Consider the following 27,735-nt stretch of genomic DNA (forward strand, 5'->3'; position numbering starts at 1 on the left):
CATAAATGACCACACGGTAATGCCCGAATTTCTCACTGGTGCCTCAAACTTAGCGCTGGCCACCCCCCGCCCCGTTCCCCTTCCCAGACCTTGGGATTATTCATTTGGCATCGCCCCGGCCGTGGCGCGGGGGGAGCGGGGCCGGGCTGATGGAGCCGGTGTCAGAGCGGGGCCTCCCGTTGGTACCGGGGCGGGGTGTGGGGGGTGGGACGGCAACGGGACACGGCTCGGTGCCGGTGTTGGGGGGGTGGGGTGTTGGAGGGGGGGGTGTGTGTGCGCGCGCGCGGCGGTGACGTCACAGGAGGGCCACGCGACGGCGGCGGGCCCCGCCCCGTGGCGCGGGGGCGGGAGGGAGGGAGGGATGGAGGGGAGGAGGAGGAGGAGGAGGATGGTGGTGGCGGGGGGAGGGAGGGACGGCGCGGCGCGGCGCTGAGCTAAGCCGATCCCACGTGTGACGGATCTGGCTGCTTCCCCAGCGCCTCTCCAGTGAGATCCTCCGGTAGCGGAGGGAGGAGGAGGGGGGGAAGGGAAGGGGGGAAAAAAGAAAATACACAAAAAAAAAAAACAGAAGAAGAAGGAGGAAAAAAAAAAAAAAAAAAAGAAGAGAAAAAGCAACCGGAGCGAAGAGAGCCGGGCCGGGGGGGGGGGGGGGGCGGGTTGGGCGGGCTTGGGGTGGTGGGGGGGTGCTCTTACTCGGCGCGGATCGCTGCGGGCTCCGCGCGGCCATGGAGGCGGACGGGAGCCAGGCTACCTCGGGGAGCCCCGGCGAGGCGCAGCACGACCCCGGGTAAGTCGGCGAGCGGCGGAGCGGCGAGGAGCGGGGCGGGAGGCGGCGGGGTGGGGGGGAGGCCGGCCGACCGGCCGGTCGGCCGGCCTCCCCCCCCCCCCTCCTCCGCCTCCCGCCCCGCTCCTCGCCGCTCCGCTCCGCGCCGCCGTGAGGTGCCCCGTCAAAATGGCCGATCCCGCACCGGCGTTCAACTCCGCTCTCTTCTCTCCCTCCAGCAAGATGTTCATCGGCGGCCTCAGCTGGCAAACCTCACCAGGTAAGGACCGACATCCCCCCTTCTCCCCACGCCCCCCCCCCCCTCCTCCTCCTCCTTCTTCCACCCGCGTCCCGCCCCGCGTGGGCCGCGTCCCGCCGCGCCGGGGCCTGGCCGACCCCCCCCACCCCCCCCATTCCTTCCCCTTCCCCTCCTCTGCCTCTCTGCTTCTCTCTCTCTCTCCGCAGACAGCCTTAGAGACTATTTTAGCAAATTCGGAGAAATTAGAGAGTGTATGGTCATGCGGGACCCCACCACCAAGCGCTCCAGGTAAAGCCACCGCCGCCCACCCGAGGGGGGCGGGTTGACAAAACTTCGCGAGTTGCCGCCGGGGCGGGTGGACACCCCCCATCCTCATCCCCGTCCCCCCTCCCCTCATCATTCTCATCCCCATCCCACTCCACGCATGGGGGTCTTCCCACGCCGCATCCCTGTAGGAAACAAAGCGGCCGGCGCAGGGGCGGCGGGTCGGGGCTCGTTACCGGCGGCTTTGGGGAAGGGGAGGGGGGAGGACACGGCCATTTATTTTTATGACTCCTCTCCTCGTCGCTAGTTCTCATCATTCCCCCCCTCTTCCATCCCCATCCCCTCGCTCTTTGTCTCCCGCAGAGGCTTCGGGTTCGTTACGTTCGCGGATCCGGCGAGTGTAGACAAAGTCCTGGCCCAGCCGCACCACGAGCTGGACTCCAAGACGGTAGGTGGGCGGTGCGGGGGGGGCCCGGACCCCCGCTCCCCCGGCTGTGACCGGCGACCTGCCGGGGACCCGGCCCGCGCCTTCGCCCGGGCTTTGCGGGGCCGTGTCAGGCTGTCATTGAACGGGATTGAACGGGGACTTCGCCTGTTTGGGGTTTTTCCTTTTTTTTCCTCCTCGAGTCCGCCTTTAACTTACAAAAAGTGGTAACTTTTTTTTTAAATCCGGATTTAGCCATACCGACCGATGGCTCCTCCCCCAGCCTTATATTTTATTGAGCGGTGACATTGAAAAAATTGTAGAGTAAAATCCAACTCTTTTTTTTTTTTTTTTTTTGGTGTTGTGCTGCAGAATGCTTTTTGCGGGGAACTTTCTCCTTCTTTTGATTGATTATTTATTTATTGGTGTGCGCGTTTCAAGGTGCGAGTGACTTAAGTGGCAAATCGTAAAAGCTGCTTCTAGTGTCATTTCCCAAAGTCATTTTTCGGAGAGGTTCCCCTCACCTGTGATGCCAGGGCCCTTATGAAACGTATGCGTGGATTTATGGAGAGCTGGAGAGCAGAGGTGGTAGGGAAGCACAAATCCCAATTCGCTGTTGTTTCTCCAAGAGCATTTTGCTACAGTCTCCAGTGGATAACATAAGGAAAATGCTCATGAGATTGAGCTGGTCTGTTTATTTTTTAAATAAATGTTACATTGTTACACTTGCCTTTTTTTTATTTATTTATTTATTTTTTTTTTTAAAAAGCCAAACAACCAAACCCACATGTGAGTTTCCCCCGTGACCTGATACAGTTTTCCGTATTGGGTCAAACAAAAGGCATGCGTGGCTTTAGGCCCTGCTTTTCTCCCTGCCATCAAGGCCATGCAAAAGGGTGAAGTTTTCGTGCCTCTTACTTTCTCGCAATTTTTCAGCCTCAGCAGAGGTGGAAGGGGCGGGGGGGAAGGACGCGGGTAGAGGTCATTCTGGCTTGGTACGGCTCGGTCTGAAGGGGGTCGCGCATTGGGAAGGGAAGGATGGTGCTGGTTTAACTGTCTGGCAGAGAGCTGCTGCTGAACGTATCCGTTCCTCGCTGTAACTGTCTTTTACTGTGTGTGTTCAGGATTTTAAAGGTTTTATTTTAACATGAGCATGGTGTTAGGAGGAATCCTGTCTCAGTGCAGAAGCATCTTGTGTGTGCCTGTGTGTATGAGATTATAGTTAAATGAAAGAATAGAAGAAGCAGGGAGCAAACATGAGTGTATGGTTATTTTGGTTTTAAAATGCAATTTATATGAAAACAAAAAGCCCAAAGCCCTCGTGGAAGCAGGTGGAATCTAGTGTTTTTTAATTCGACCTACAAATTCTGCTGGGCTTGTCTGAACACGTAGCCCATACTTTCACATGCCTTAATAATTTGATTTTAGGTTTAATCAGATATGGTAAGATAACTGATTCCAGTGTGCTGCTGAGATTAAACTCACCAGACTTTTCATGTACAGCTATATTCTCTATGTGTTTTTAAAGATAAATTTAGATAAGAAGAACAAAGGCAAACAGTATGTTGAATGAGGGTTTAAAAAAAAATCATGGGAGGACACCCTGTCATATTTCTGACTATAATTAGGTCCTCCCCCAGCTTTTTTCCTGTATCATGGTCTGGTCCCTACAATGTATTAATTTGCTCCTCTCTGGGGGAGGGGTGAAAAGCTTGACCAGGACAAATTTGCCTCAGTTTTGGTTGCGTGATAATGATTGAATCAATCCGAATAAGAAATCGACCTTAGCATCAGTAACGCAGCTTAAAAGTAAAACAGACAACTAGTCAGGTTCCCTGTCAGGCATTTATTTGTAGACATATTATAGTAACTGTTCTTTAGTATAACATAGCATTTGACTCTGTTTCAACGTTCAGCACAGGAGGCAGATCGGTTGGGTATTGGCATGGAAACGTCGCTCTTGTTTACAGTTACGTTAAAAGCTTTGTTTAGGTAATGGCCATTCATATCAGAAATAGTATTATAGTCATTTCCTAGAGGACTTGTAGATACAGTAAGTAGAATTGTACCTAACTAACTAATTTTTTTTTGGTAGAAGTTTTTTTTTTTTTTTGGTTGTTGTTTAAATAGTTGACAGGGATATGCAAAAGGTACGGATTTGCCATGTTGATTGCTGGTGTTCCTCTTCAAACGCTGATGGTGTTCATCCAAAAGGTTTTGTGAAGGAAAATTCAGTTATTTGAGAAGGGGTGTCGCTGTGATGCAAAGAACTCTATGGTCTTTGACCTTCAAAAATGAAGGTGTTGCTTTAGAGTTTAATGGCTCTTCCAACTTTTTACCAGTGGGACTTTGCAGCGATGTCCTTCTGGTGGGAGTGGTGTTCTTTGTTGAGAAAACTTTTGCTTTCGAAGCAAACATAGAAATGTGCATATTTGCATCTACCTTTGGGTATCGCTGTGGAAAATCCGTACCTGTTGTATTTCCCCAGTAGACAAATGCCTAGTCAGTGCTGAATATATTTGTAGATAATGTTAATCTCTATGAAAAGGTTAGCTTTCTAGATAAAGAATGTTACTTTTTATGCTTTTTGAACAATAAAGTGGCATGTAATCGCTCATTTCTCAGGTGTGTCCCAAAAAAGATACTCCGTTTGTATCTGATGTAGACAAATCAGTTCATCAGTTGCACATCAAATGTTTGTGCTATTTCCAATTTTGACAAATTAATTGAGTAAAACTGCTTTTTAGGAGAGGCCCATGGTTATTTATCAGTGACAGGAGTATTTATCACCCCAGGAACAACAATACCAAATGGAAACATCTCCTTTTCCTAATCAGGGTTAGCTTGAGGGGGAAAAACCCAACAGAAACCAAACCCAAGCTATGAAAGAAAGTCTCTACTTCTAAATATGCCTTAACACAATCAGGATTAGTTTCATCACTTTGTTACACAGTCGTCAGAGATGACACTGAAAGCAGTCACAAGTTGCACAGTTAAGGTGGGATTTAGTCCTTTAAAAAAGCCTTTTCCAGACTCTTTCTTTAGAACATGTATGTGTGCAGGTGTTGCGGAAAAACAGGTGAATTCAGCAGCACGTAGACATTCGATTGCAATCATTTTTTAAAGATGACAATTTAAGATGGGCAGTTGTTTAAAAGGTATGATTTTTATTTACATCTGGATGTGCATCTGCAGTGGTGTCTTCTTGTTTTTAAGGAATTTTTGAATGGTAGAGAAGAGTCCCTTTTTAAAGAGGATCCATGTGGAAGTTGTTTTTCAAATTGCAGAATTAGCATTTTGGAACTGCAGAGTGGACACGCTTTCCAATTTATGCAGTGCAATGGGAGTCAATGTTGCATCTTAAACGAGGGAGCACGGGGTAAAACAAAGATTTGTGGTTTTTTTTTTTTTTTTTTTCCTTTTTGTCTCTCTGGTGGCATGCTTTATTCAAGAATACTTTAGGTAACTCCTTCATGGAAAATATTTTTTAAGAACTTGGTTTCTTCTGGTTTAAAATGCCTATGCGTTTCATTTGTGTCTTGCTCTCCCCTCTTGCCACCCCTTCCCATAAATGCCCCTTTCATGGCTCACAGATACTCTTTGAGGGTGAGCAAAACGCATCAACTTGGCGTATTGTTGTGAAGGATAATATTGTAGTCCTTCTAACGTTTTAGTTTTAATAATTGAAATGTGAATATTTTGACTTTGTGCATGGTATTGCTAGTCAGTTGGCAAAACAAATCAGAAAAATAAAAGAAAAACAAAGTAACCCCAAACCCAACTGAAGGAAGGTGCAGGTGTCGAACCCAACAGCTTTAGATCTTGATCAGGAATGCTGGCTGTCTTTCTGCGCACCCTCCAGAACATGCAGATAGCGTTTAACGAGCGGTTTTGGTTGTAGAGGCAGCACCCAGAGGCTAAGACAGGGCTCCCTGAGCCCCAGCGGAGGTTGCTGCCCAGAAGGTGCTACAGGAGGTGTACAGAAGGGATGTTTTCTTCCTCTTTTCCCATCTTCCTTCCCCAGACAAACCCAGACTGTGATCCATCAGTTCCAGAGTAGTTCTAGATGACCCAGTGTGCTGAATTACAAGCCTGAGAAATGAGGGATTACTAATTCAGTGATTTAAAAAAAATAAAATATATGAATTGACAACAAAAGCTATCTTGTTGATTTCCCGTTTCTTTTTCCTCAGATTGACCCTAAAGTTGCATTTCCCCGACGAGCACAGCCTAAGGTAAGTAGGAGGATCGATAATAGGATTTTAGGCACACAGAGAATCATTGTTGCCAGGCAGTTCAGGTTTCAAACAGGGAATTGGCAATGAAAGCTTTTAAAGCCGGAGTGCATGGCGTCTTAAGGGTATCAGCGTATGGCTGTGAAACTACAGGAGAGCTGCTTTGTGCGATATTGCGTGTCTCCAGTTTAACCGTCTCCTTGCAGAGTCGCGGTCAGTGGCGGCTGGCTGGAGAGCAGAGCCTTCTCTAGTTCTGGTGGGAGATTGCTGCTGCGGTACTTGGCGTTTGTCATGCTATTTTATGCGATATGTTTTGCATGGTGTTTATGAAGAGCGTTTGGATTAAGTGCAGACTTCGGGCTTGTTTTGAGCTGAGCTTTCAGTTCTGTGGTTGTGTTGGATGGGAATATATCTCTGCCTTCATTGTTTGCAAATTTTCTTTTGTATAACTTCAGAGATGCGTTTGGAGACTAATAAGCATTGGATAGCAAGTTTCTGATGAAGCTCTGAACTCTTCAGGCCATGGGGTATTCTTTTGCAAGAACAGTGAAACAATGAGCTTTAAGTCTCTGAACCGATCGGGCTAGCTGGAGAAGTGACCTTCTTCTTCCAGGGCACTCTTGCTGTAGCGCGGCCGGTCTCCGCGCTGGGACAAAGCGGCCGTAGCCATGTGCCGAGGAGCTGTGCCTGCGCTGGCTCTGACGCAGCGCTGGGTGCCATTGCTGCTGGAGGAATTAGAAGTGGCTGTTGCTCTTTAGGTTGTGCCTAACAAAAACAACACATCAGTTTCAAAGCCAAACGTGCAGTCATTCGTATTTGAATTTTGAAAGGCAGAGGCTGAAGGAAAACTTTTGTAATTTACTTTTTTCTTTTTTTATTTATTTGTTTTTGATGGCCTATTGGAATAACTTAATTTAGCTGGTGTATGCCACTTGTGTACACTCTAATTGTGTTGCGTTACTACAGTGTTCCGTTAAACAGCGCAAAGACAAGGCTGCAAAGTTGTGGATGCAAGTCAATAAGGAAAAGTGGTTTAACGTTGGTGGCATGAGACCACCTGAATAAATTCAGCCTAACAATTTTATTGCATATAGCTCCTCATGAAAGCAAGCAGTTTAATAGCGTGTGGAACCATAGTGTTAAATACTGTACAAAACACGCGCCCAGGAAAAATGATGTGTAACTTAAGAACCCTAGGCATGTAGCAGGAGAGACGCTAGTGATTTCTCTAAAAGAAAAAAAACAACACACAAAACCAAAACCCAGCGGCCGACTTGCAGAATTTTAAACCAAAATAATGTAGTCAAATATTTAGAGGTTCTTTTCTTCATAGGTCGTATCTAATAACTAATTAGTGAATAATGGCGTGTCTGGCTTGCTTCTGTGCTAAGCAAAGAGTTTATAGTTCGTAGGGCTTGTGGCTTCTGGATTATGTTGTTGGATTCATGCTGTCTTTAAGATAAAGTTTCAAGTTATCCAAATTTTGAAGGGTTTCATAATTAAAATATGAAGATGATCTCGCACTGTGGCTGATGCTCCTTTCCCCCTTCCCAATACCTTTTAAAGGCTTATTTACATTTTAAACTGTCTTCAGTTACCAGTTATCTGTTTCTACAGTGTTATTTGTAAAAGTTTATAACGCTTACAAGAGAGCTGTTAAGCTGTCCCATGTGATGTCTTCTATAACAATAAAAAAAACCAGGGCATGTCTTATGCCGTGGGTATTAGCGTGTTAAATTTTCTTGTTAAAGAGTGCAAAATCAGGTCATTTTTACAAAGGGGATTTTGTTTTTCTCCACGTAGTTGGGTTTTTTTGTGTTTGTTTTTGGTAACAGACATCTTTCAAGCGTGGGGCAAATCCTGGAACTTACGCTGGATTCCACTCTTAGCAGGAACTCGCTCTCTCTGGAGAGGTCAGCAGTGTCTGTTTCTGCTTTTTACACACTTGTCCTTTCTAAAGTGTTGGGATTTCTACAGGGCACTTGAAAAAAATCTTAAGATTGGAAGGAGCCTCATCAGGAAACTGGGGAAAATCAGATGCAATAAGGAACAGATTTTTACATCAATTATGACGTATTATTCTGGACTGCATTTCATAAGCTGGGTTTTTTGTTTTCTGTTTTTTAATTAGATACTGAATTAAGGTTTTGGACTTTAGTTGTTCATTTATCCCAGCTGAATACCGAATGCTCAGCGTTAAAATGTGACTGTACTTTAGTCTAATTAACTAGCTAATGCTTGGGTCTGTGGAGATTAATGGCATTTAATGAAATGTCTCTGTCTCTCTCTACGTGCAAGGGGAGATATTTCTCTTTTTTTCTTTTTTTTTTTTTTTTTCCTGAGTAGTCTCTTCCTTCCTGGTGTATTTAGCAAAATGGGCATTGGCCCTTTTTTCAGTGGTCTTCCTGGCAGCGGCTGGGTGCTGAGGTGGAGGCAAGGTGGCGGCGGGCGCGTTCCCCCTTCTTGTGCAGGCAAACAGACCTTCTGGCAGCTTCCCTCCATCCATCCCCTTCCTTCGGGAGCCCTTTTGACCTGCCTCGGCTCGATTAACTCTTCAGTGGGCAGCAGCTGCGCTGGCTCTTGGGCTGCCTTCGCCTCCTTTACCGGATCCCATGCTCGCTGCGGTCTGCGGGGTCACCCGCACTTATTTGTGCACGCACAATAATTTGTGCTCGTTCCTTCCCCGCTTTGGGTTCACTTTAATTGGCTGGTCTTCCCCTTTCAAACCACAGCCCAGTAAAATGCTTTCTTTTGGGCTTTTTAAACTGCATCTCCATGATTTGACACCTCTCTGGTGATGCAAATTGGTTAGTGAGCAAGAAGTGGCAGGTTGTAACAGCAGAGCATTCTTCCCTTATTTTCTCAGAATGACCCTCGCAGAAAACCCTCGGTGGTTGCCTCTGGTGGATTACGCCTTATGTGTAATCCTGCTCTCCTTGTGAAGTCCAGGACGACTTGAAGCCATTGTTTTAGGAAATGTGCTGCAGGGGTTTAACTTGTTGAGGTTCTGGTGTATGGCTAACAGCGCGATGAAAAGAATATACGTATGCTTTCTCGTGGCTGCTGTTCCTTGATAAAAACCTGTCTTGATTCCAAGTGCTGGAAGGCGCTCTGTAACAGTTGATCATTTATAACTCTGCTGACTTAAAGATCCTTAAAAAGCAGCAGTGATTGGGGGGGAGGCAGTAGTATTGTACCCCCTTTTGAATACTGAAGACTACGATAATTTGACTTTTTAATATTCATAGCCTGTCAGTTCTGACATTACTTGCTATATTAGGTTGGAGAAGCCTTATCAAATTCAGCATGTTTCTTAGATATTTTCAAATGTAAGCAATTTCCATCCTCCTTCCCACCTGCCCCCTTGGTGATTTATCTAAAAAACAAACCAAACCAAACCTGAAGAGCAAAAGGACAGCAGCCTCAGTCCGTGAAGAAGCTCCTTGGCCACAAAAATACCCCTATGTGACTTACTGGTATAGAAATTTGGACGCTTCGTCGTGCAAAGCCACGTATGAAACAGGCAGATAAAACTTCAGTCAAAGTTAACAGCTAGTGAGGCTGCCCACTGAGTTGTATTTTGTGCTTGGGTTCCTCCAGGATGGGACCGAGGTGCCTGTTCTTCCCGTCACTTACTACAGGGGCATAACGCGAATGGTTGGGAATTGCTCCAGCAAGTCAACAAGCTGGAACTACCTGTAGTAGCATTTAGCGTCATTCATTGGCATCATACATGTGACCTGCTGGCGATGGTCTGTGCCCTTCCTCTTCAGCGGTGGTTAAATAAAAAGGACAAGCCGATGACTGCTGCTGACTCCTGGAGCTGCTGCTGGAGGTGGGTGGTGTGGGCTGTGTCTGGGCGCTGGGTGTCCAGCGTCCTGTCTGCTCATGACCCAGAGGAGAGGTGGTTGCTGTCAAGATTGTGTATCGTAATTTGGGATCTGATCTGCTCTGGGTGCAGTATTCTGGTGACCGTTTGGTCACAAAATAGCAAAAGGGCTTTATTGGGTGAGCGAAGCCTTTTGTCTGATAGCCTGATGGTGATGCTGAGTACTGATGTTTTTATTAGATGTATTTTATTCCAACAGAGGACAGTGCAGAACTAGTAACTGGATCTGGCATCTCTGTGCTCCAGTCAGTTGGGCTATCTGGAAAGTGTGCGTACCTCTTCTGTGGACTGGCTGGTTTCCTGTCTGGCCCCACACATGGGCTGTAAGAGGTGCAGTTGTGCACATCTGTTCCTCCTTCTTTGGCAAAAAAAACAGTGTCAACAACTCTCCTTTCATTTGAGTCGCCCCTGGTTAAAGCCACGTGAAGCTGGCTATTCCCGAGCAGCAAATGGAGGGCATGCCCTTTTGGAATAACACCCAGGCTAACCTGGGATATTTTTTTTTTTTTAAAGCTAACCAGTGTATTTGTATGTCTGATTCCAATTAAGTTAACTGTGGGTGGGGTGTCTGCATCCCTTGGCTGCCTGATAAGTGTGAGCCAGAGTAGCAGAGAGAGATTTTACTCCAAAGCAAATGACGGACCTTGAAAATCAAGAGTTTTGTTGTTTGTTTCCTTCCCTGCTTTTGCCTGTGAACTGCTCCAGGTTAGTCCCACTACTTCCCATCTTATTTTAAGTACTGTGTAGACTTTGAAGTCTCTTTCAAAAGAATGTGAACTGAACACCCTAGCAGAACTCAGGATTCTTCCGTTCCTGCCACCCTTCCTTCCCCACCAGGCTGTAAAGAGGAGCAAGGTCAGGCCTTTGCCCTGTTTTTTGCTTTTCTTTTTTTTATTCTTTTTTAAAATTCCCCTGCAGGTCTGGATGAAGTAAGCAAGGAAGCATTTCCTGCTCTTGGCATTGGGCATAGATGTGTACCTTAATAATGTCGCTGTATCTTCTGCATACAGAGTAATACAAAGTCCTTTCCAGGTGGTATGAGGGATCTCTTTGTGTGGCTGATGGCTGGTGTTTGGGTATCTCGTTCGGCCAGCCCTGATGCAGAACCCTTGTCCAGGGTAAGCTGCTCTGAGAATTTGTCTCCCTCTGGCATCGGAAGGTCAGATGGAAAAGTTGATGAGTCTGAGTCTTGGCCGATCAACCCAGGTCTTCTCAGGTAGTAGAGGACCAGGGTTTTGAAACCCGTTATTCTTGGGCTCAGATTCTTGCTTTCTGCGATCTGTTGGAGGCACACCATGATCTCTGTTCTTGGCTGCTGGCAGACAGAGGAAGACGTGGCCATGCGAGGCGTTCTGTGGAGTGCAGTGAGATTTGTCAGAAGCAAGAGCTGAGATGGATTTTTGTAATTTTGTTGGTTTTGGAGATGTAAACATTTATTTCTTCTCCCCAACCAGTCAGGTAGGTTGCTCATGTTGTCCTTAATCCCCACAGACTCTCTTGTACTTGTGTAAGATGTACGTATTTCCATTACCATTGCCTAAGGATGTCTTTCATGTTAAGAATCATCCTAATGTACTTTCCTTCCCTTTGACTTACTGCTAACTAAAAATTAAAATTGAACATCATCTAACTTGGGATTTGTTTGTTTTGTTTTTTTTTAAAAAGGTGTTTCTACATCCTCTGTGCTTTTCTGTATTGTTGGATTATTTTTAATGGCGTCTACCAGGTAACTCTTCTGCACCAAGACCTTGCTGCTTGGATATGCTAGGGAAGGGTCCGAAATGACGGAGGTCAGGGAAATGGAAGGAGTGCTAACACCCTTGTGCGTTCCTCTCTGCTTCCAGATTGAGTACATCTCGTCTGCAAAGTGCTGAGCCTTTATCAGCTTGGGGGTAGGTCTACTAATGACTGATCTAAAACCATCAAATTCATTTATTTGTCACTGCCAGTGACAGGCCAGTTAATGCTAATGGATTCTTTTTTTAGCCTGTTGACTCTGGTGATAGTCTCATAAATGTTGTGAAATCCAAAGCATTAAGGGAACTTGTAACTTATTTTTAGAGGAGAGCTATTGAAACAGGGTGACGTGGTGTGTGTAGATCAAGGCATATGTTATGCTGAGAAGGAAAAAGCACAACTCTTGTATTTCATTAAGCCATAGATGTCTTTTCTGTTCCTGATAGTTATTTGACTTCTCAGTTGTATTTTAGTGTTCTCCTTAAACACGTTTTGGGTCATGCTATAAAGGGAGGAGAGGCTGTAAATAGAGCCAGTCATCTTAGGAAAAAATGGCTTGTTTCAGAAAATGGTTCATCAGCAGGGCCTGAATCTTCTCTGTCCCTATTGTGCGAAGGCACTTAAGCATATACTTAAGTTGGCATAAGCATGTGGGTAAGTGCTTTGCTGAATCAGGATGGACTAAAAGCATATTATTAAATGCTTTGTTGAACTGTGGAGCTGTAGCAGAAAAAGATTAAAAGATTACTTTGTGTATTTGAGAGTACTTTGTATGTGGTCTGTCCCATCACTTCTTCAGAGATAGTCGGTTTCATCTCTCCCACTTTCCCCCCTTCACCAGAGGATTTCACTCGCAAGAAAACATTAATCTGCTGTTTCCTCAGAAAAGTGACTGCAAGGGCAGTGTAGCATCAGACTTAAAAAAAAATTAAATAAATTAAATAAATCATTGTCTAAGCTTAATTTAGTCTCTAGCTGTGCAATCACACATTCTATTTGCCTTAGTCACTGGAATAATTCTGTAAACTATGTGAGTACTGTTCAACGTGGCTTAGGTTTCTACCATTATTGCTGTAGAAATTGTGGTTTGCTGAGTAATTTGAAAGTTAATGTGAATCTCTGTAGTCAGATCAGCATGCGGTATTAATAAGTTACTGCTAAACTTTGGCATTTTGCTGCTCTCCTGTTGAAAATATTTCCTTTATTTTTTGAGTGCAGAGAAAATGTGAAGAATGTAAGGAAGTTCTTCTCCCCTGCTCAGTCATTCCTCGTGCTGGGGCATCTGCAGCTGGGTGTAATGTTGTGACTGAGTAGGCTTAAACCAAGTATTAAGATTGTACTCTGGGAACTTTGTATTATAAAGACAGACCCTGCCCTGCTAAGACTTAACGCAGTTCTCCACATTGAGGAATAGTTCCTGAGACCTCAGGAAGCACAGTTAAATGTGGACGAGGCTTCTTAATATGTTGATGAAGTGTATGTGGCAAGAAGGGTGAAGGAGAAGAAGTACTGACAGCAGCAGAAAGGGTTGCTCCCTCTGCCCTTCTCTCCCCCCAGCAAAGACTTGCATTAATTTCCCATTGACTCAGATGTACAATAGGGAAGAGGTTTCAAGCTGACTAAAGGGGCAAAGGTCCAAGAAAACTACTGTAGCAAGAACTGATGCAGAGTGACAGTAATGAGGTGGCCTGGCAGGTGGGAGAGAAAATGGTGGGGTCGGGGAAAGAAACTAATATCTAGTGAATTAAATAGTTCCCAGGGTTTGAAGTTGTTAAGTCCTGTTGGTTTTATTTTCCTCAGTATGTGCCATACAGCTATGAGCTACGGCTGGAGCAAGGCCTCGGCTGGGAAGGTGGGCAGGCTCCTGGTGCAGCTCCAGTCCTGGTGGTTCAGGGCTGGGTTGCTGGGAGTGCTGGTGTTGCCCAGAGGATACTGAATTCTTCTGTCGTGTCCCCAGACCTGCGCTGTGCTGGTTTAATTTGTGTTTCAGTATTCCTGACTCTGAGCTTGTCTTTATGTTGTTCTGTGCATCAGTTTTGTATCAAAGAGAAGGTGAGGAACACAAGGTGAAGAGGTGTTTTGAAAATTTGATTTATTTAAAATAGGGACTGTGAAGTTCCAGCAAGACTTTCAGCTTCTTGAATGATTGTGGAAACGGAATGCCTGCTAGACAGGGAGTCGGTAAAGGGTTTTATAACAGTTGCTGAATAAACATTGTTCAGGAATCTTCCCAAAGGGTAATTTGGTGTGGTGTGTAAAGAGGTTGCAAGGAGCTGAGCATTTGTCCGAAGTATCCGTAAATCCTACTGGACTGAGAGGTATCGCTGAAGTTGGAGGCTTGGATTGTGGCAAAAGCTTGGCAGCTGCGAGCCCCCAGCGCTGGCAGATTTGCTGTTTGTTGCGCTGATGGAAAAAGGTGTTGCTGAAGGGGACATCACTAGTGATTTTTCTGCAGTGCTTACTGAAAGGGTGAAACTTCTGCAGAGTTTTCCATTTGGCTACGATATCAATCATTTATGTTCAGAGATGTGCTGGTGCTATTCCCTGCTCTGAGCCCGAGCTGTGCGCAGAGCCTGACACAGACACTGAGCATTTATCCTTTTGCCAAAGGTTTGCAAAGTGTTGTAAATGAGTATAAAGATGTTCATTTGCTGGTGAATTTTGCCTACTTCGGGTGTTGTATTTGGCAGACCTACAAAGCCTATAGCAGTGCTGTGTGCTCAGTGAATTGTGGAAGGGAACAGAAAACATTGAAAAGAAACCTGAAGTTAATGCTCAGATGTGAAATATGATAGGAATTTTCTGAGCACACGGGGGTATCGCCTCACCTTTTGGTGCAGGGCTGCTATCGACCATTGTGTTGGATAGTGTCGGGCCATTGCTCTCTGCCACGTCCTGAGGATCCCTGGCAGATCTTTCATGTGAGACCCGAAAGAGCCCTGCTGAGCCAACTACAGCAAAAAATGTCAGCTTCTTGTGGCTAGGGGTCCCTCTCCTTAAAAGGTCTTCAGTATAAGGTGTTTGGGGTGGGGTTTTTTGGTTGATGTGTTTGTACTAGACAGCTCACCTTCCTCCCCAGTCGCTTTCACAGAATCAGAATGATTTGGGTTGGAAGGACCTTAAAGACCATCTACCCACCAACCCCCTGTCCTGGGCAGGGACACCTCCCACCAGCCCAGGTTGCTCCAAGCCCCGTCCAACCTGGCCTTGAACCCCTCCAGGGATGGGGCAGCCACAGCTGCTCTGGGCAACCTGGGCCAGGGGCTCACCACCCTCAGAGTGAAAAATTTCTTCCTGATATCTAATTTAAATCTTCCCTCTTACAGTCTGAAGCCATTACCCCTTGTCCTGTCACTATATGCCCTTGTAAAAAGTCCTTCCCCAGCTTTCCTGTAGGCCCCCTTCAGATACTAGAAGGGGCTCTAAGGTCTCCCTGGAGCCTTCCCTTCTCCAGGCTGAACACCCCCAACTCTCTCAGCCTGTCCTCATGGGAGAGGGACTCCAGCCCTCTGAGTGTCTCTGTGGCCTCTTCTGGACCTGTTCCAACAGGCTCATGTCCTTCTAATGTTGGGGGGCCCCAGAGCTGTACGCAGTACTCCAGGTGAGGTATCATGCGACCTTTCTGTAGCTCAACTTTATAACCGCGGCCCTGGATGGGTGGCCAGCTGAATAGGCAGCATAGATAACATTTGAACTGTTCTAGTAGCAGTTGGTGAAAAAGCCCCTTGTAAAACCTGCTGCGGTAATGTCCCAGGACCACTGTTAGCTGGGTTTGGCCACTGAGGAAGCACAGTGTCGCCATCAGTAAGAGTCTTCCTTGGTGTACGAATGCCGATGAGGCCCTGGCAGGCCTGGCACTGCTGCTGAGCCGGGAGAGGCGAGGGGCACAGGGGAAAAGGGCAACCGGGGATTATCCAAAGCATCTCAGCTTTGGATGAGGCAGAGGACACGGCCGTTTAGTGACGCCCAGGGTTGGCACCACAGGGTAAACGGCCGCCCTGTCCGAAGGAGATGTTGGGAAGGAAGCGTGTGAAGCGCAGCAGTGTTGTACACTGTCGGCTCTTTGTGCGACTTGCCTTTGAGGGGTTAAACTGAGGTTTTTCTGTATTTTTTTTTTTCTAACGACTTTTGATTGGAAAATTTATAAGGGAGGCCCTGACTGGAGTGGCGGCGCTTTGGTGCGCGGCGGAGGTTGTAACTGCTGGCTCCCGAGGTTCCTGCCGTACGTTGGGGCTTCCGAACAGCGGCGGCGAGGCCGGGCTGCAGGGAGGGGGAAGTGAGATAAGGACGCTAGGCCACAGCATGTGAAAAGTAGTTTGTGGTATGAATTATGGCTGATGCCGGTCACATGGTGGTTACAAACTAGCCTCGGGGCTGGGACGCAGTGCTGGGAGGCAAGGCGGGGGCTGGCAGTAGATTTAAGTGGGCTCAGCGGTGCGTTGCAGCGCAGGGCTGGTCTCGGTGCCCTCAGTGAGGAGAGGAGGAAGCGCACTAAGCTGCAGGTGTCCTGGAGTCCCTCTGCCTCCAGATAAGCGCTGGCTCCTCTCTTCCCCGCAGAGCTGGGCGCTCAGCCATGCCGGACGCTCCTCCGACCCCATGGTCCCGCTCCTGGAAGCCGGCTTTCTCCTTTGTGCTGCAGGACTGTACCCGTTTCTCCCTGTGTGGCCTGCCGTTCCTCCCTGTTGGAGCTTGGAGGGATGGCTGCGGTGGTCCCTGCGTCTTGCGCAGACGAGGCGTGTGTCCTGACGTGCTTCCACTGCGAAGCGCAGCGCCGGAGATGGGCCGCACCATTAATTGCTTGCCTCTCTTGCCCTCTGCCTGCCGAGCGGGGATTTCCTGCCCTGCGATCCCGGGGGTGGGTGGATGGCGGTGAAAAGCACCTGGAAAGAGTCTCCTGCCACAGTACCTTTGTGCTTTAAATTCCTGACTCACCTCATCCCGTGAACTGTGATCAAAGCAGCAGGTTCTGCATGCGATGTGCCTGGCAATCTATGTATGAAGAGGGACTTGTGATCGTCTTGTCTGATTTTTATTTTTTTTCCTCTTTGTCATCTGGGTCACATCCTCTATGTCATTAATCTTCTGGATCAAATGCAATGATAGTGGAAAGTCCTCCAAAGTTATGATTCCCCCAAAAGTTTTGTGAGCGTGGCTTTGACTTTATTGTAGTTATTAGAAGCCAGTTTCGATTTCTGGACCTCTGTTTTGTCAGTATCTCCAGTGGATATTTTAGTAGGGGCATTTCTCTCAATCAAATATGTGTATGCAATAGGAAAAGAACAAAATACAGAACAGAAAAAAAAAATTGGAGCAATTTCGTTACCAGTCCGAAGACTTCAATGCTAAAGAGCCATGAAGAAACTTTATTGGAACTATAATTGCAGACATAAGCAGTGATTATCTGTCTTCATGCTTTTATAGTCCCCATCACTGTCATCTGAACACATGAAGCTGATGAGACTGTTTGCAGAACGTTATTCAGCTGGTGCTGTGTAATCCCGATCTCTTGCGGTATCTGGAAAGTAAAATAAAGTGTCAATTCATTTGAAAATGACGGTGAAAGAAAAATGTGGGGGAGGGCAAGTGTCCTTGCAGAAAACATAACCTTATTTCATCCAGCTTGCAGATGAAGGAATGCAACTGGCAGGGTAAGCTTCTTATATGGACGTGGTCAAAAGAAATTTTGCTGTTTCTTAATGTTCTTAGAGGTCTGCAGCAGGTGCAGCCCTTCATCTATGGAGGGTGCCTCCCTTTGTTTCCTCGAAATGTTCTGAATTTCCTCCAGCTGAGAGAAGGACAACAGCACCTGTTTGTCCTGTGTTCCCAAGAACTGGAGATCATTGGATCAAGGCAGACGAATGGATGCTGCCAAGCGCTTCTTGAGGTGGAACAGAGATCAGAGAGCAAGTCCTGAATTGCTTGACCTGATTATTGGCGCTGGTTATGCAGGTGAAAATGTGCTCTGGGCTGTAAAGAGGCAGAGGGAGGAAGAGCTAATTTGGTGGTTATATGCAAGATTTGTTTCCTGCTGCTTGGCAGGCCTAAAGATCTGAGATGCTCGGTATTAAATACCCGGTAGGTTTTGGTGAACTCGCTGGCTCTTCAGAGGACTGCTCACATGAGGTGGTGCTGCTCTGCAGAAGGGGAGCTTGCACTGCTGGTACAATTGAGTGACCAAATCTAACATGGCATTCCTGAACCGTGATCTGGTGCCCATTTTGTAAAGTGACTTTCATGTCTCTACTGCACTAAGAAATGTTGAGTGAGAGACCTTCTACTGCATTGTAGCTGGAGTGCTAGAAGGAGTGGTATATGCAGAGCTCTGGCATTTTGCGTTGAGGTTGGTAATCCCAAGACAGGCACAGTCTTAGATGGTTTAAATTTACTTGTTCCAGGCGGTGTTACTAGGACTCTGCTTGCTGTCCTTTCTGCCCCTTGCTCCTGCCGTTAGGGTGTTTCGGGGAGGTGTGTTCATTGCCTGAAGTCAATTTCTAACTCTTGTAATTCTCATTGCCATCACCTGCCCAGGGCTACCTGGATGGAATAAGACAGGAGCCAGAAGTCCTGGGAGACTGTAGTGAGCAGTACGTGAATAGTCCGGGGCTAAGTTTGGGCCTTAAGAAGGTAACTGTTTTGTGGATGACTTTTGGGTGTGGGAGGCACTTGTTGGACAGGAATGGGTTATACTTTTTTCTTTTTTTTTTTTTTTTTAATTTGGAGGCAAAAAGACAGCTATTTTGAAGGAGGAAAATAGATCCAGAGGAATCCAAGACTTCTAAATCTTTTTATTTGTTCTAGCACTGAATTAAGACCAGGGAAAAAAACCCCCAACTGACCATGTATAGTTTTGGTGGTCTTTTCTGAATTTCTCCGTGATGACTGTCTTTGCTTTCATTGAAGTTAGCTGGAGTCAGCCACTAGCTGCTGTTGGAGCAGGTCAAAGCTTCTAAACTGCCTAGTATACTCAAGTTCATTTTAAAAACAAAACCAGAAAACTACTAGTAAAATACCTAGATACACAAAGAAGTAGCTAATGCAGTTTTTGGAGACGTGTGCATGCCATCCTCTATTTGAAATCAAAATCAGAGAGTGATGTTTTGAAAACTTCTGGTCTTCAGCTTAGTGAGCTGCCAATGAAAAACTGGTTCTTGGAAAAGTTTTATTCAAAATGTAGTTGCAAGTCTGTGGGACATTCCTGGAGACATCAGCATCCTACGTTCACAAAAGACTTGTGTGCTGAAATGACTTAAACTACTTTAAATCTGACCTTTATTCTTATCATATGGAGATGAGGTAAGTGATTGTCATCACCGGTGTTTTATGGATGTGGAAAGCAGAAGTGCTGCTCGCGTGGTCTGCAATACTTGTAACAGTGGGGAATCTCTGGTGCCTGGGGAGAGGTGCTTTGGAGGTGACTCCAAACCCGATGCGGTGCTGGGGCTACACCTGCTGTGTGGTGTGTTCCCAGGTGTAGGTGACGAGGGGAGGCACGGGGCTGAGAAGCTGACAATGCCGGCTGTGCCACGGTCAGTGCTGTGGGAGTAACTCTGCATTTTCTTCAGTCCCCGTGAGGTGACGAAGCTGTGTGCGAAGATTGCGTTAGTGTTGCATCATTGGAGACGGGTGTGAGTCAGTCATGAAAACCCTCTGTAAAAGGCTTTTGTAGCTAATACTGGCTTATTAGAAACAGTTGTTCAGAATAGGCCTGGTTTCACTGGGCATTTGAAGCATCTTAAGAATGATGCTAGTGGTGCTCAAAGTCTAAGGGGTGACACAAACAGATGTGAGGGAAGGCTATAAAATGTTTAAGATGGAGGGGTGAGTGCCCGGAAGAACAGGCTGGATGCAGCATGCCCGTCCCACGTCTGACCGATGCTTCAGAACCTGTAGTCAGCTCCTGTACTCTGGGGCAAGAAAGGGAAGGAACGAATTTACAGCTGCTCCCTGCCAGGGTCTGATTAATGTCTGGGGGAGGCTGTGTGTGTTTGTGAATAGGTAGCAGCACGAAGCAGTGCTGGAACGCAGGGCTCTATGCGTGAAGGTGTGCTGGTGAACTTGGGTGCTGAGGAGTTTTGCCGTCTGTGTGGTAAGGGGAGGCAGCTGGAGCCGGCAAGGCGGCACTCCGTGCTTCTTTCCGAGCAGCCCTTCACCTCTGTGGCTGCTTCCATCGCTGTGAAATGCTGCTTTTACGGCCACTGCTGCTGCCGTAGCTCTGAGCAGCCTGCGTGGGCAGCCGTCTGCCCGTGGAGCAACGCTGCCCTTCCACGCGCCGGGGACCCGCCTGCATGGCACGTCTGTCGAGGAGGAGACATTGCAGCCCGGGCTTCTGGGTCCCAGGCTGAATACCCTGAAGACCATGCTGTCCTCCCTCGCTGCCACAGGCTCCTCTGCCAGGCGTGCTGGAAGCTTTAATTCATGTGCTTTGGGATCCTCTGTCAGGCAGCGCTGTAGAAATGAGGAGTATCATTGTGTTTTATTGTGGCTTCTAAGAACGCAGTGTGTTTGTGCTTTGGGGAGCCCCAGGGGCTTTGTTTTTCACCAGGCCTGAGCCATTCTTCAGTAGAGCCTTCCCGGAGCGTGATCTAGTTCTGCCCATTAGGAGTGAGAGACGGGCCTGACTGATTTCTGCTCCCTGCTGCATAATAAATCTGATACTAAAATTAGTGCCGGTCTCCCTAGGCCATAATTCTTGCTGAGATTATAGAGAATTGTGTGTGCAGAGAGGAATTGTGGTTGTGTGTGTGTTTGGGTTTTTTTTTATAACCTTGAGTGTCCAATTTCCAGGTTTTTTACTTAACCCCCTCCCCATCTTTTTCCCCTTTTCCTGTCTTTTGGGAAGTGCTTAGCCTTTCTGTGTATTTTGGCTATTTAAGCCTCTGTCACTGCAGGCAGATGAGTTCCTTGGGAGCTCTTCTGAAGGTTTTGTAATTGAGTCTTTTACCACGGCGACAGGATATTATTAACCTTCAGTAAAGCAATTTATTTCATACTCCTTTGTGGGGATAAGCCTTTTTTCCCCCAGGAAAATATGTATGTGGAAAAGGTTTTACGTACAGGAGTAGCTGGACTTGCAGCAGTGATTATGATTTAAAAAAAAAATACAATAATTTACATGAAAAAAAGGCAGTTCTGTTTGTGTCGGTTTAAAAGAAACCTTTGGTCCTGAATGACTCCCACCCCTGCCCCAGCGTTTTATTTTAAAGAACGTACTTTTTGTCTATCATTGGCTTTGAAAGGAGGTTGTATTTCATTTTAGAGCTCCAGCTATTTAGCCCCTGTGAGCACTAAAACATTTTGTTTTCATCTTTGAGACGGCCTTAAAAATGAACTGCGAGCTGGAGGGAGGAGTTCCTTGCGGGGTCTCCCTCTTGGCTTGGCCTTTGCCCTGAAATCAAATGCAGACTAGTCCAGAAGTCGTTAAAGATTGGATAGCTCCTAGAATAGCAATTTCCAGTGAACGAGTGGGAATGCTGGATAAGTGGCCAGCCTGGCTGAATAACTTGTATTTTCTATTGAGCGTGGTGACAAAGGCTTCGGTCTGGGATTCAGGGGCTCTGGGCTGGTCTGTTACAGGCTGTTGTGTCACTTCATCTCCCTGCGCCTAAATTTTTATTTGAAACAGAGGAAGAGAATCTTTCTTTTCCCATGTCTAGTTAGACTTTGCTTTTTTACTTCAGTAGACTTTTAAACTTTAAAAAAAATAATTAGCGACACGCTTGTCCTGGTTTATGTCTGACTTGAAAACTTTGCACCGTCGCAGAGCCTGCTTTCTAAGGAGTTCACCGTACCTTGCAGTATGAATATCTTCTTTCAGCAATCATATTAGATAAAGAGGTGGTATCATTGCCACGTTATACAGGAGAGCTTGGATGAGCGTTACAGTGCTTTGTCCAGAGCTGTACGTTTGTTAACACACTTGGATCTCTTGGCGCTGTTTGTAGGCTTTGATTGCAGAGTCATCCATTTTTCACCACTCTGCCTCTTTAGCATGCTGAACTGCTTCTGCCTTGCTGTTGAAACGGGCATCCTAGAGAAAGTATTTTGGTCTGTGAGGCTTTTAGTGACCTTTGTTAGGGCTGTCCTCCAGAACCACAGTCTCCCAAGCTGATCTTCTTGCGTTCTGCCACTTTCGTATTTTTCCGGATGCGTTCAGTTATTTTTATCCAAACTTTCTAGCTTCAGTGGTTCCACCCCTTTTACATGAGATGGGCTTTTCCGCAGGCTGTGTCAGAAAGCCCTTCCTCCAGACCTGAGGAGCACTCGTCTGCTTTGTCTTGGAGTGCGGGCTCCTCGTGGCAGGGCCTGTGGGTGCTCGGTGGGCTGGGCTTCTAGCAGTGATGGGGTGTCTGGCATGTGTCTTGGTGCCAGGAGGGAGGAAGGGCTGCTGGCCCATAGCAGTGGCCATGCTAACTCTGCCATCTCTGGCAGGAGGGCACCAGGCTCTGCTGGTGTCCCCAGCTCATGTGGGCTGAGGTTACAGACCATGGAACAGGGTGGCGAGTGGGGTGGTTGGAGAAAGGATGGGGCTGAGCCTTCCTTAGGAGGCTAGGGACGTCCTAGGGATGGCAGGCATACTGCTTTCTCTAGGGTGTCCTGCTGGGGGAAGATAGTGATGATAAAAATGTTTTGAGGGGAAAAACCGAAAGCGCTTTGTGCATGCTGTCCTTCAGCAGTGGTGTGCGCAGGTTTGCAGAATGGACTTGCTCCTTCCTTTGGCGTTATTGGTGTCTCTGTTTTGTCAGCAGCAGTGAACTGAGATTCTTTTTAAAAACAAAGATAAGTGCCACGACCTTGCTTTTATACTGCAGTCTTCAAACGCTGTCAGTTCAATGTGTCTTCTGCCTGGCCTAGCGCAGTGCTGTGGTGGAACTGCTTTGGGGGAACAAAGGGCCTTCTCCAGAACCTGCCCTCCCGTCGATGCCTCCCTTGTGCCTGGCCTGTGCTCGGCCCCTTTGGGAAAGGGCACTTTCCTGTGTGGTCCTTCAGCCTCTGCTAAAATTCCAGGGACGTGTTACATGCAACACAATGTTTTTGTTATCAAAAGACTTTTTGGCCCCTCCACATGCTGGTTTTGTAAAACTTTACAGCTGGTAGATTCATTCTTACGTCTTCAACGAGAGAATCTTTCTATTTTAAAAATGCTTAAAGTACCTTTTTTCCCCCCCTTTTTACTATAACTGTTGTTGTAAATGAGCGCCACAATCTGAAAAAAAAAAAATTAAAAATTTCTTTAAAGCTTCCCCACCAGAGATTTAATTAAAATGTTGTGAAAGGCAGTCATTGAAAATGAGAAACCTTTTGAGTGGAAGGCACCCTGATTTCCCTCTGCGGAGCTTTTTGTCACCATAGAGATGAAAAGAGAAGCTCAAAATTGCACTTTCCCCTTGTGCGTTGCTGCCGAGGGGACATGGCTGCAGGTAGCAGCTGTGCTAAAATCAGCAGGGCCGGAGGACTGGGGAGGCACGACTGGGGCCGCAGGCTTTAACTCTTTGCAGGGCACAGGATGGGGATTTCCTTCCCTGGTGGAAGCGTTTCTTCTTAGTTTATTATTCGGTTTTAATTTCCTGTACTTCAGGGCTGGAATTTATCTAGGCTTGCGAAGGGAAAGGACGAAGGCGCCCGTCCTTTTGTCTCGGTAAAAGCATAACTAAGCAACTTTCTGCGCAGCAAGGCCTGTTGGGTCGGCAGCGGGGCTGTGGGAGCGGGCTGTAAATCGTTGCATTGTTCTGGAGGTGTTTATGCAGAAAGCCGGTTAAGTAACGGTGTTGAAATCCGACTCGGCCTTTTTAATTTTATCGTGTTAGTGTATAAATCAGAACTTCTCTTGCTGCTGTGCAGAATCAAGCCTGTCTGATTCTTACATAAAATATCTAAATGTTGGAGCTTTTTGTTTGTTTTTATTTTAAAATAAATGGGTTAAGGTTTCTTTTTCCTTTTCTTCCAGTAACCCCTCTGGAAGTCCAGGGATTAGTGAACCAAAAATACACGCTGCAAGTGATAAAACTGCTCTGATACAGTTTCAAAGACAGTGAAGATTATTGGAGGGTACATAACACTGGGCAGTGTTATGCTTTTAATAATTTTAAAAACAAATTTTTCTGCCTAATTGAGTGAAGAGCAGGCTCAAGTGGATTCTTGGCACAAACATCTCAGACAAATGAAAGTAAAATGTATATTCAAGCTGTCTGCTGTTGTATATTTTACACCATACCTGTCTTTGTGCCTGATCTCAAATGGACATAATGGTTTAATTTTAAGCTGTTTGAGCGAGACCTGTTGTGTTTGAACTTCCAGACAGAACGTGAACATAACCCATGTAATGGCATTATTAATAGGGTGTATTACTAAATTGTAATTTGCAAATTAATGGTTTAGCTCTGAGATTAAATATACAGCTGTGTTCTTGTGTAATGTTACAAGACAAAATTAGATCAAGCATTTAAAACCAGAAGGGCCTCATCCAGAACCCGCGAGTGTCTTCCCAGGGACTTCACTAAGTTTCGCATTCGGCCTTGTCTACCCCGCAGTGAGGGTGCGGACCTGTATCACCAGCAAAGTTACTTAAATGTGTATGAATAATAAAATTACTGGTTTCCATGGTGGTGGTGAGTAGGGCCACGTATGTGATGGTTAGGTCCAGCTTGTACCTGGCAGGCTGATCTAGGTGATGCTGTTGTGAGTTCTTGCAAGATTATACATAAATTTTTAAATGAGACAGAATTTGGGAGCTGGGCTCGCCTCTGATGCAATTTGCCCTTGTGCTTTCCTTGGCTGTTGTTAATAAGAAGTGCTGGCCTAAATCAGTGTCTTAGAGAATCATCGATTCGCTAATTGCAGATAATCAAGTCCCTGCTCATGCTGAGACCACTTTTGTTTTCTGCCATTCCGCCAGGATTCGGGCAGCGTCTTCCAGCCTTTGACGTAACCAATACAGTGGGTTTTGAGCTCTCATGTTGTTAATTCTTGGAGGTGACAAAGTTATTGGTAGTCAGGCTTGATAAACAGGGAGCTATTATACCACTGACCTTTCCTGCTAAAAGAAGATGTGAAGGTCAAGGCTTGCGGGTTGATTTGGGGAGAGGGGGTGCTTGGAGAGCTGCGGCCACAGAGACTTTGGCAGCACTCGCCTGGAGTCACTGCAGCCGTAAGCAGTTGTCTGGCTGCGCCAGCCTGTGGAAATCATTCTGAATACACGTGGTAGTTGCTTCTTATTTTATTTTTTTAAGATGTACTTCTTTCCCCTTCTGGGTTCAGTTAGGGAGGATGTTTCTGTGTGCTGTAGATTTTGCAGATTATGTTTAAAATGAAGCAGGGGCTGATGAAAATGTCCGCGCTCTGCAGTTATCAGTCCAGAGAGGAGAGGAGGCTGCTGCTCCGTAGTGACTTCTCCCAAGTGTCCGGTCCCAGCGGCAGGTATGCCGATGGGTGCTCTGGCTCTCTGCATGTCCTCTTCAGCAAACCACCCAGCGCGCCTCAGGCCTTTTTGCATTCCCTTGCTGGACTGAGTCTCACTGAAGGATGTGGAAAGAGGGGCAAGAGGTGCTAATGGCTGGCAGGCTTTTCTAATGACTTTATGTAGAACAGCAGTTGATCCCAGACTATGAAAAAGCAGGAGGAAATAAGAGCCTTTCTAAGGAAGACCCCATTAGCTATTGGGCATGCCTTCTTGTTGTAGGTGTTGGTCTTCTGGGTCAAGGAGAGCAGGGCAAATCCTCTTAAACTCCCCTTGCTTTGCTTTGCAGGTGAAGAAACTGAGCATATTACCTTGGCTGATGCGTTTTGCAAATATAATGAGGGTATTTCAGTTTGCCCGTCTGGGTGGGAGCTGATGCTGTGTGCAGGGCAGTGCATGCCTCAGAGGTGGAGAAACAGGTTTGCTTTTTCCAGTGCCTCCTGCAGGGACTTAGGAACAGGACGTAGTGTTTAAATGGCGGAGCAGAACCGACTTCAGCCCTGCTTGTGTGCTCTTTGGTCGGTTGCCGCATAAAACGTGTGTTAGCCGATCTTGCAGCGGAGAAGGGGATAATGCGGCACGTTCGTGGCGCACAGAGAGGAGGACAGTTGCGTGAGTCTCAGGAGTGTGCAGGGACGCTGGATGAGTGGTCCCCAGCCCCGGGCCCTGCCGGAGCTGGTTGCCAGCCACGCTGCTACTTTAAAGCCAGGCCAGAGGAGCAGATGATCGCTGGACAGCTTAGGTTAGATAATCTCTTCTGGGTTTAATGTCAGGCCTCCCTGAGCCCCATCCAGTGCCAGCTTCCAATCTGGCTCGTAATACTCCTGAATGTCCTTTTAATTTTTCTCTTTATTAATAGTTCTCTTACTGTAGTGTGCTCTCTCCCTGGCTTTGTGTGGTATGCGTGCCTCAGAGTTCATTCCTCTGCTCACAGAGGTCTCTGCCGCCCCTGCTTCCCGCTCCTCCGCCAGCCCGGAGCTTTTCACATGTGTTTTCTTTCATAATTCCAGAGGCATTTTTGAAAAAATGTTGTGGGGAGGGAAGCGGGAGGGCTGACCAGGGATGGAGCTTGCATGATGAGTTGGCTGTTTCCATTTATGAATGAAGCTCCTGAGGCTGTGGGGGGGAACAGAGGCCTGGATAGAGACCAGCGCAGTGGTGGTAAAGTGATGAAGCTGATGATGAAGGTGAGAGAGGAGAGCCCACAGCTGGCCAGCTCTGGCTCCACCTGGATGGAGTTCTGCTCTTTGCAACTGCAGATCTGTCTAAATTTTTTTTTTTTTAACTTTAGCTTGCTCGCTTCTAAAAGGGCTGTTTTGTTTCTCTATTCAGTTTTTAATTTTTATAAATAAAGCTCAGGCTCTGTGCTGTTTTTTTTTCTCTGATCACTGGGATGGAGTAAAGACCAGCAGTCCTGTAGAGACAGAGCAGCAGTGGGTTTGGATGCCAAAGGGTTGTGTGATTCAGGATGCCAGGGCTTTTCCCCTCATCCCTAACTCCATAAGTAGGTGCCTTTGCAGTAATTCTCCACTGCTGCTAGGATTGTCACTAATTTCTTGTATGCGTTCTGATGGCTGCCATTTTTCTGAAAGCCCTAGCACCGATTATGCCAATTATCTTTATTTAAAAGAATAACATAATTAAAAAATATATGGATACATATATACATACGTTTGTAGAGGGGAGGATGATCTGAGATGTTATTTCAGATCCAAGTCTAGGAATCAAGTAGAAACCACAAAATATGTGTGTGTAGAGTGGACTTGTGATTTAGCAGCAACCTCAAGCACTCAAAATACTTTTGCATTCCCTGAGACAGCTTCTCTTACATGAGCTGTTGCATAACATTCTTGTGTCAGTTAAAGCAGTTGAAAAATATTGCAGGAAAAGTATTTAATGCATTGTGAACATCAGTGCATTGTAGCAGATGTTTAAAATAATAATAATAACATTTAGAGCAGAGAGCAGTACACAGAGACTGCTTTCTGCAAGCACATTGGTAGCATGCTGAACCAAGGGGAGAGGATTCTGAGCTCTTCGTGTTTTTTTACCTCTTGGGTTCTTGAGTTATTTTTGCGATTTTAAATGATGGTGTAGCTAGTTGGGAGGCAGGAGCTAGGTGAGGGGGGAAAAAAGGCAGGGAGGTGGGCAGGACAGATGTGTTTATTGCAAACATAAGCAAGTATTGCCCTTGCTACCTTGTACGCCAGTAGCTAGTACTTCCTAAACTCTGATTGTGAGTAAATTATGAAGGAAAACTGCTAATGCCATCATGATCTTGACTGTGAGCCGAGTTGTGCAAAATCCAGTAATATGTCTTGTCTATCTAAAAAACCAAAATAAATCGCAAAGTGCCGGTAATGCAGTCAGCTGCTGCTATTTGCCAAAGTGGGGGATTGCAGTCTGTGATCCCTAGGTGAGTAAGTCTCTATATGGTATTCAGAGATGGTATATGGCATAGCATTATTTCGCTGCATAACATAAAGGAGCAAGAATCCAGGACTGTTATTTTATTTTCTTTGTTTATTTTTTTTTTTTTAGTTTATCGGCTTAACATTTTGGGCTGTGTCATTTTGCTAGTAGGTATGTGCAAATGGAAGTCAAGACCGAGATGTGTGGGGGAACATTAATTTTATTTTATATATAAAAATATGTATGAACACACACACATAACGGATGCCACAATCTCTTACACATTTGTGTTTGCTCAA

The 27,735-nt window shown here is 46.5% G+C and overlaps 1 protein-coding gene across 11 annotated transcripts in view; it reads left to right on the top strand.

The window, feature by feature from the left end:
- Window positions 1–672: 672 nt before the first annotated feature.
- The window catches only part of MSI2 (musashi RNA binding protein 2), a 255,745-nt gene continuing 228,682 nt past the window's right edge, over window positions 673–27,735 (top strand). For all 11 annotated transcript variants that reach the window (XR_008467594.1, XM_054207877.1, XM_054207878.1 and 8 more), the window contains exons 1-5: window positions 673–787; window positions 1,003–1,043; window positions 1,229–1,310; window positions 1,650–1,734; window positions 5,904–5,945. Coding sequence is in view for 10 of the 11 variants with exons in the window: in XM_054207877.1 (XP_054063852.1) it covers window positions 726–787; window positions 1,003–1,043; window positions 1,229–1,310; window positions 1,650–1,734; window positions 5,904–5,945 (312 nt within the window). In the remaining variant the exon portion in view is untranslated. The remainder of the gene's footprint in view (window positions 788–1,002; window positions 1,044–1,228; window positions 1,311–1,649; window positions 1,735–5,903; window positions 5,946–27,735) is intronic.

The sequence above is a fragment of the Rissa tridactyla genome, chromosome 7 (assembly GCF_028500815.1).
Source record: "Rissa tridactyla isolate bRisTri1 chromosome 7, bRisTri1.patW.cur.20221130, whole genome shotgun sequence".
NCBI classification, from domain to species: domain Eukaryota; kingdom Metazoa; phylum Chordata; class Aves; order Charadriiformes; family Laridae; genus Rissa; species Rissa tridactyla.